Source organism: Diaphorina citri, unplaced genomic scaffold, assembly GCF_000475195.1.
Source record: "Diaphorina citri unplaced genomic scaffold, Diaci psyllid genome assembly version 1.1 scaffold3609, whole genome shotgun sequence".
Taxonomy (NCBI): Eukaryota; Metazoa; Arthropoda; class Insecta; order Hemiptera; family Psyllidae; genus Diaphorina; species Diaphorina citri.
This window is the reverse complement of record NW_007381009.1, coordinates 1,019-9,777: the sequence shown is the minus strand read 5'-3', so window position 1 is coordinate 9,777 and position 8,759 is coordinate 1,019. Positions and strand designations below refer to the sequence as shown.

At 37.7% G+C, this 8,759-nt stretch overlaps 1 protein-coding gene across 1 annotated transcript; it reads left to right on the top strand.

Annotated features, from left to right (window-relative positions):
* Nucleotides 1-3,994: 3,994 nt before the first annotated feature.
* On the top strand, nucleotides 3,995-5,254 carry LOC103520424 (protein rolling stone; the record flags this gene model as incomplete). The annotated part of the gene is given in 3 exon segments (XM_026831553.1): nucleotides 3,995-4,293; nucleotides 4,770-5,013; nucleotides 5,193-5,254. Coding segments are annotated over 3 exon segments (405 nt in total), but the record flags the coding sequence as incomplete, so codon positions are not given.
* Nucleotides 5,255-8,759: the final 3,505 nt, after the last annotated feature.

Genomic DNA, 8,759 nt, shown 5'->3' with positions numbered 1-8,759 from the left:
TCAGGATATTTCAGATTTGATGAAACGATAACAACGGATTTTATCTTGGAAAAAATCACCAATAAACCAATATCACATCTTTGCTACTGTTAACGACCGATATTTCCTGTGCACTGAATAAATTCCGAATTAATTTAGATAATTTTCAGTTTGTTTATCTTACATGGCAAAGTACACACGTTTGTACGGTCTGCTAACACATATGAACATCATGTTCAACATACACTGTGTCAATACCTTCATCCAAGATGAACTCTCTCACCTTTCACCTTACCTATTGTCCTCGTCAGGTTGTCGCCATCTTTACTTAGTAGGTAGATAGATACATAGGTAGGTATATATAGTTAGAAGAAAACTATGTATGTATTACCTAGTAGGTAGGTAAACCCATAAGAAAACCAAAACAAACAATCCGTTCATTGTTCATTTTCATTGACAAAACGTTCTGCCATTTTAATTGTTTTTTCTCTCTCAATATCCTTTCTATGTGTTTTATGACCTGTCTCGCATTCCTAATTATGCCACCTACTAATCCTACAGCTATTTCGACGGTGAACCATTCGTAGATAACATAGCCAACCAAATTGTAATCAACCGATTCGACATGCCGGTTTACGTAATCTATCGAACAATGAATTCAGTTCAGATATCTTGAATGAGAAGATGATTTCCTTCGTTCATGAACAGGATTTGACGATTTTTCTCGGGCCAAAAATTAGGGTATGTAACTTGCCAGAGTTATGTAAAGCAAGAATAATCTTCTTCGTTGAAGGATATTCAACAAGGCTAGGTCATAGCAAGAGCTTAAAGGTCCTAGGTTATAGATAGATAACAACGGATGTCTTATCGTCCCGAAATCGAAGAAATAAGGACAGGATAGGAAAAGCTATTTCGAGAACGAACCTTATCTGTTCAGGATAAAGTCCTCTCGGGCGGGAATCAAACCCGCGACCTAGAGCTTTCGACCAACTCCTAGATATCTTTTGAAATTATATTTTTTTTTCTTTCTTTCACAATATCCTTCTTAGCTTCCTACAGGTCTCAAAGGCTTTGTATACGTCTAACATTTACAAACTTATACACCTACATTACCTTCTCGTGCGTACCTATTACTTAAACCTAGGTACCAATTTTTAGGTAATCAATGTTGTATCGTGTCAATACACACAAAGAGGTGCTGGGTATTTTTAGAATTTTCAAAATTGGCTCAAACTTCGAGAAATTCATACTTCTTTTTCGTACACATTAGTTCAGATGCAGTGCGTCTTCACAGCGAACAATAGAGTGTTTAGCTCACGATTATAATTATTTTTAGGAATTATTTAAATTTTATTTTGAGTTGTTTTAGATACAATCTTGTCACAATGATCGGAGATTCTTATAAGCTTGACCCAACCTATAGGGCTGTTTGCCCTTGCACCTAAGCCTCGGAGTGGTGATCACAATGAGCAACCCCTCCCCCCGGGGTTTCCATCAGCAATTGAATGATGTCCTCACGAGGCTGAGGGTACCGCAAATCGACTAGCAGCATACTTTCTACTTAAAAAAAAACTTTCCTGGTTGATCCTGGAATCTTGTGCTTGCAGGCCAAACTCAGTTTGTCCATATGTATAGGTACCTAATTACCTATCTGAACTATTCGTAAATAGAAATCTCCAATATACCTAATAGGTAATAACAATCATCATTGCCTGTACAATTTCCCTAGCCATCCTCAGCGATATCTCAATGCATTTCCTTTTGTTTTAAACATGCAAACTCTAATCTCACTCAATTAATTTGCATTGATTCAAGACGCTATCATAACATTTATTAATTTCACTTCTATCTGATTATGTAAAACGCATGGATTTCTAATAAACGTTAATTGACATCCGTGTATGCAGAGATGAATAACGGATGATTTACCGGAAATCAGGTGAATTCATCAATGAATATTGACAATATTACTTGTCAGTTGTGACGAGAATCTTCTTGAATTAGCCAATATCAGTAGGTAGGTACTTGTTTCGGTATCGGTAGGCACAATTTGCTATTTTGGCTGTGTCGAATTAAAGAATTGCTCACTCAATTAATTTGCATTGATTCAAGACGCTATCATAACATTTATTAATTTCACTTCTATCTGATTATGTAAAACGCATGGATTTATAATAAACGTTAATTGACATCCGTGTATGCAGAAGAAAACGTGAACGAATCAATAGATACAAACACTTTGATTCTTCTGTTTTTCCGCTCTATTGAAAGGAAAAATCAAGATGTTTCCTCTATATCTTCTTTACAAGACTATGATTGTTCCAGAATCTCTCTCGTTCTCTCCCTCCCTCTTCTCTTCTGGCTCTCTCGTTCTCAAAAATTGAAACAATTTAGCTTTATCCAAACTTTTGGAATTTCAAATTTTTTACCGTTTTTTAGGATGGAATAGAAAATACTTTGAAAATATCACACGATTCACACGTCTCTATCCGGACACATATTTTGAACAGGGGATAGCTTTGACTCGACTAGATTAGAATCTTCTTGAATTAGCCAATATCAGTAGGTAGGTACTTGTTTCGGTATCGGTAGGCACAATTTGCTATTTTAAAAGGAAAAATCTCGTCGGCTCATTTAATTACTCATCCATTTTAGATCTGTATTCATTTATTCATGAATAACGGATGATTTACCGGATATCAGGTGAATTCATCAATGAATATTGACAATATTACTTGTCAGTTGTGACGAGAATCTTCTTAAATTAGCCAATATCAGTAGGTAGGTACTTGGTACTTGTTTCGGTATCGGTAGGCACAATTTGCTATTTTGGCTGTGTCGAATTAAAGAATAAAATTGTTCTTTGATTAGTTCCTTTTACACTTAAAAAGCAAGTATTGCTCTACTAATACTCTGCCTTGTTAATTTAGTTGTTTTAGTGCGTAATGCGTAGGTAGGTATTTAGCATTAGCACCAATTGTATATTGCTTATTAATTGAATTACCTATTTATTACCTAAGCAGGAATAAAATCGCCACTACATAATATGTCACTTTATTAGGTTCTTAGCAAATATCGCCATTTGGCATGGAGTTTAGGTATACCTACCTATCTAGTAGGTTAGAACAAATTGCTATTTTGGCTGTGTCGAATTGAAGAATTGTTTGATAAGTTCCTTTTACACTTAAAAAGCAAGTATTGCTCTACTAATACTCTGCTTTGTTAATTTAGATGTTTTAGTGCGTAATGCGTAGGTAGGTATTTAGCATTAGCACCAATTGTATATTGCTTATTAATTGAATCACCTATTTATTACCTAAGCAGGAATAAAATCGCCACTACATAATATGTCACTTTATTAGGTTCTTAGCAAATATCGCCATTTGGCATGGAGATTAGGTACCTACCTATACCTATCTAGTAGGTTAGAACAAAAGAGACTGACACAGGTAAAATTAGGAGAAACAGACAGTTGATGATTTTGATAAAACCAGAATAACATAAAACCCCTTTCAACATTTCCTGTAGCCTTATCTCTTCAAAGAATAGAGACTGACACAGGTAAAATTAGGAGAAACAGACAGTTGATGATAAAACCAGAATAACATAAAACCCCTTTCAACATTTCCTGTAGCCTATCTCTTCATAAACGCCCTCACTAAAGATAAGTTATCTTTGTAGGTAGATGTCTACTAATAGTGACTTACTGACTTTAAAAGACGTTAGTGACCTACCTGTACGGTTCTCTATTGAACAGGATGTTAACATTTTACATACTTTTTGTGTTATTGTTAATATTTTAGAGACAGAAGAATAGAGACTGACACAGGTAAAATTAGGAGAAACAGACAGTTGATGATAAAACCAGAATAACATAAAACCCCTTTCAACATTTCCTATTTCCTGTAGCCTATCTCTTCAAAAACGCCCTCACTAAAGATAAGTTATCTCTGTAGGTAGATGTCTACTAATAGTGACTTACTGACTTTAAAAGACGTTAGTGACCTACCTGTACGGTTTTCTATTCAACAGGATTTTAACATTTTACATACTTTTTATGTTATTGTTAATATTTTAGAGACAGGATGACAGGACCTACGCCGTTTTACAAGACCCTTTCCCTAATGGACATTTCTTATCTTACATTTCAGAAGTTCCGGGATAATCAAATGTTCTGACCCATTCCTGTAGTTCGCAGACACATTTGAGATTGGTATGACAAAAATGGTCGCCGCAAATTGCTGGAGTGAATCTCTTTATCCAAAAATCAAGCAGGCTGAAGATTTTTCTCCCGATCAGTTTTATAAATCTCAAGTGAGTATATCCAAATTGCTGGAGTGAATCTCTTTATCCAAAAATCAAGCAGGCTGAAGATTTTTCTCCCGATCAGTTTTATAAATCTCAAGTGAGTATATATATCCATAGGTTCTCGTTCTCATTTCAGTGGGGAAATTCCACTTGGGGCACAATCTTGAAAGCTGTTGTGTTGTACTTTGTATTACAAGCTAGTAACTGAAATAATCATATATATCCATAGGTTCTCGTTCTCATTTTAGTGGGGAAATTCCACTTGGGGCACAATCTTGAAAGCTGTTGTGTTGTACTTTGTATTGCAAGCTAGTAACTGAAATAATCCAGAAGGTACTGTAGAAAAATCTCAGAAGAACGCTCCGTTTTCAAGGTGATGCCCGCACTTTCATCTGTTTCATGGCAATACATAGTCGTAGGCAAGTCCACACATTCTGAGGACACTTCTGTTGAACTGATGTTGCTTTCGAATTTAATTTCAGTGGCAAAAGAAGCCAGGTGTCAGCATTTATTTCCTCGTCTACAGATGGGTCTCAGCCACTCTCCTGTTCGTGTATGCTGTGGCCACCATATTCGAAAAGGACCCTCTGAGTAGACCTAGCTTGACCTATCCCAAGTATCCCATTTATCTTACTAACTGGGTGGTATGGATGAGCGCCATTCAAGCCTTGCTTGCAACTGGGATCGTTACTCATTTCTTCCTGAAGTTGAGGAACACAAAAATGGGTAAGACAAGGTTTTTCCAACGGCATGCGGCATTTTAAGATTTCAAATAGTTATGCCTTAAAATTTAAAGAATTAGAGAAGCCCTCCATGGTTGTTGGTTTTTGCAAACTTTTCTCAATTTAAGTATGATAATCTTCGCAGATTTTACTATTTCTATTTAATTAATTTTATTATTTCAGATGCAGCAGAGGACGAAAGCATTTTAGTCAAAAATTTGACCAAAGTGTATTGGGCAACTCAGCTAAAGCCCACTACACCCACACACTTCACGGTCTCTAGAGAGTTCGGGACTGCCAGGCCTCTCCAGCGACCTAAAGCTGTGTCCACTCATAGTCGACGCCTAAAGCCCACTACACCCACACACTTCACGGTCTCTAGAGAGTTCGGGACTGCCAGGCCTCTCCAGCGACCTAAAGCTGTGTCCACTCGTAGTCGACGCAACGGAGTGACTAAAGCCCACTACACCCACACACTTCACGGTCTCTAGAGAGTTCGGGACTGCCAGGCCTCTCCAGCGACCTAAAGCTCTGTCCACTCGTAGTCGACGCCGTCGATCGACAACATAGATTCACCACGTTGAGTAGGTACGTGTGGATACAGCTTTACGTCTGTTGCAAAGACTGGAAACAAATTTCCGGCTTGTAAAGAGGACCTAAATAGTACCTTTAAAGGTGTAAAGTTACGTCTGTTGCAAAGACTGGAAACAAATTTCCGGCTTGTAAAGAGGACCTAAATAGTACCTTTAAAGGTTTAAAGTACACGTATACACGTATACTTACTACCTGTGCAATACGAGGAAATTATGCTTAAATTTTGCATTGCCTGAGACTTGAACCCGCGTCTCGTTTTGTTCAGGACGTTCAGGTACTTTCTCAATCCATTAAGTAGGTAGTTTGATTTAGTCGTTTGCTCTTTTGGTGGATTTTATATTTTGATAAAAGATATAATACGCACATCAGGTACTTGAAAGCTTGAACAATATGACATTTAAAGGGAGATGACATATCACTTACATACTACATATTCCCTATGTACGAGTGGTGATTCAAATTTTAATAGACGTTTCCATCCATTATCTATTTATCTCCCATTTAGATTGTCACTTTCTTGTCAAAGTAATGTAATAGGTAGCTCAGGAGGTACTTTGGCTAAGACAAATGTTAGAATTTCTTGTAAACCTGCCAGAATTCCGAACAATATAAACTGACTGCACTAAATCGTCAATTTGGCATAATGCTCAATATGTTTATACGAAAGTTCTGATTAGAAATTCGACAGAGGTACCTCCTTGTCCATTAATCCATTTGGCAATCCTCCGCCATAAATTTCATGTGCATAATTAGAAATTCAAACACAAATGTTTGTGATTGTTTCAATGAAATCGCAAGTGGTGATTTCGATTTCATGTTTTTAAATTGTAAAATGTACCTACTTGTTTACTTTCATTTTTTATCGCATTAGGTGTGCCTACATGAAGAGCATTGTTGCCTTTAATGATTAACACTAGAAATTCAAACACAAATGTTTGTGATTGTTTCAATGAAATCGCAAGTGGTGATTTCGATTTCATGTTTTTAAATTGTAAAATGTACTACTTGTTTACTATTTACTTTCATTTTTGATCGCATTAGGTGTGCCTACATGAAGAACATTGTTGCGTTTAATGATTAACATATGTAAGTAAGGTACAGGTTGTCTGAACCTCCTTACCACAGTGACCCCAAAATATGACTTCATAGACATGAGAACATTAGGACTGATAAAAATACCTCCTTAGAGTCCTTAGTATTTACAGTAAAACCTGTCTAAAGGTAGAAATGTATCTGCAAACTACATTCAATTCAATGAGCATTTGTAGATCGGCAAAACCCTCTGAAATGGGACGTGAGGTTTGATAGAGGAGGAAAACAAAGGAGGTCTTATCGTCCAAAAATCGAAGAGAGAATGAGGACAGAATATTGGAAATTCCGAGAATGAACCTTATCTGTTTAGAATGAAGTCCACCCCGGGACGGAAATCGAACCCGCGACCTAGCGCTAAGATGCGGCATTGTGAATAGCAATGGAGCAAAGATTCCTTAGAGACAGCTGAAAAGTAGGTGCTTGATGGCCATATTACAGGAGTTCCATGCGTATTGGAAATTCCGAGAATGAACCTTATCTGTTTAGAATGAAGTCCACCCCGGGACGGAAATCGAACCCGCGACCTAGCGCTAAGATGCGCTATTTTCACAGGGTAACAAGACTGATAATCGGCATTGTGAATAGCATTGGAGCAAAGATTCCTTAGAGACAGCTGAAAAGTAGGTGCTTGATGGCCATATTACAGGAGTTCCATGCGTAATATCACGTCATTCATTCTTGTAATATGGAAAGGGGGGCGACTCAGTACAAAATACCGACATAGCGCTATTTTCACAGGGTAACAAGACTGATAATCGGCATTGTGAATAGCATTGGAGCAAAGATTCCTTAGAGACAGCTGAAAAGTAGGGGCTTGATGGCCATATGACAGGAGTTCCATGCGTAACACATCACGTCATTCATTCTTGTAATATGGAAAGGGGGGCGACTCAGTACAAAATACCGACATATCTACAAGCATTAATTCTTACTTTTTCGATATGTTTCATTCTACGGAGGGTCAAATGTCATTTTAATTGTGAATGATCGTACCTACTAACACGTTTACGTAATAACAGCTTCTAGTTGCATTATCAGAAATTTTTGAGGGACAGGGGACCAAGGAAGCGTGGGTGAATTGTTTTGATGCTTCAAGCTTGCATCAGTGTACGCCATACGCCTATATATACGATTAAGTTATTACAACATTTTTGTGGCACAAGTTCGAGAGAAAAGATAAGGTACCTAGGTAGGTAGGTATTAGGTACGTTGTACTTATGCTGGGGTTCACCAACTCTGGATTGAGATGAAACGAGGATTTCCCTCTACCTAATGCCCAGGTCAACCTCGGATTGAACTCAGTCCTGATCTACAAGCATTAATTCTTACTTTTTCGATATGTTTCATTCTACGGAGGGTCAAATGTCATTTTAATTGTGAATGATCGTACCTACTGACACGTTTACGTAATAACAGCTTCTAGTTGCATTATCATCAGAAATTTTTGAGGGACAGGGGACCAAGGAAGCGTGGGTGAATTGTTTTGATGCTTCAAGCTTGCATCAGTATACGCCTATACGATTAAGTTATTACAACATTTTTGTGGCACAAGTTCGAGAGAAAAGATAAGATAGGTAGGTAGGTATTAGGTACGTTGTACTTATGCTGGGGTTCACCAAATCTGGATTGATATGAAACGAGTATTTCCCTCTACCTAATGCCCAGGTCAACCTCGGATTGAACTCAGTCCTTTCAGTATACGCCTATACGATTAAGTTATTACAACATTTTTGTGGCACAAGTTCGAGAGAAAAGATAAGGTACCTAGGTAGGTAGGTATATGCTGGGGTTCACCAACTCTGGATTGAGATGAAACGAGGATTTCCCTCTACCTAATACCCAGGTCAACCTCGGATTGAACTCAGTCCTGAAACAATCCACGGTGGTAAAACTCGACCTTAGTTACTTACCTTGTGTGTCCAATCTGCCCATGAGACGAGACGGTACCTATTTCAAATTTTCACCCATTGGCGTTCCTTTCCTTGATAGTTCTTCATCCAAGATGAACTCTCTCACCTTTCACCTTACCTATTGTCCTCGTCAGGTTGTCGTCATCTTTACTTA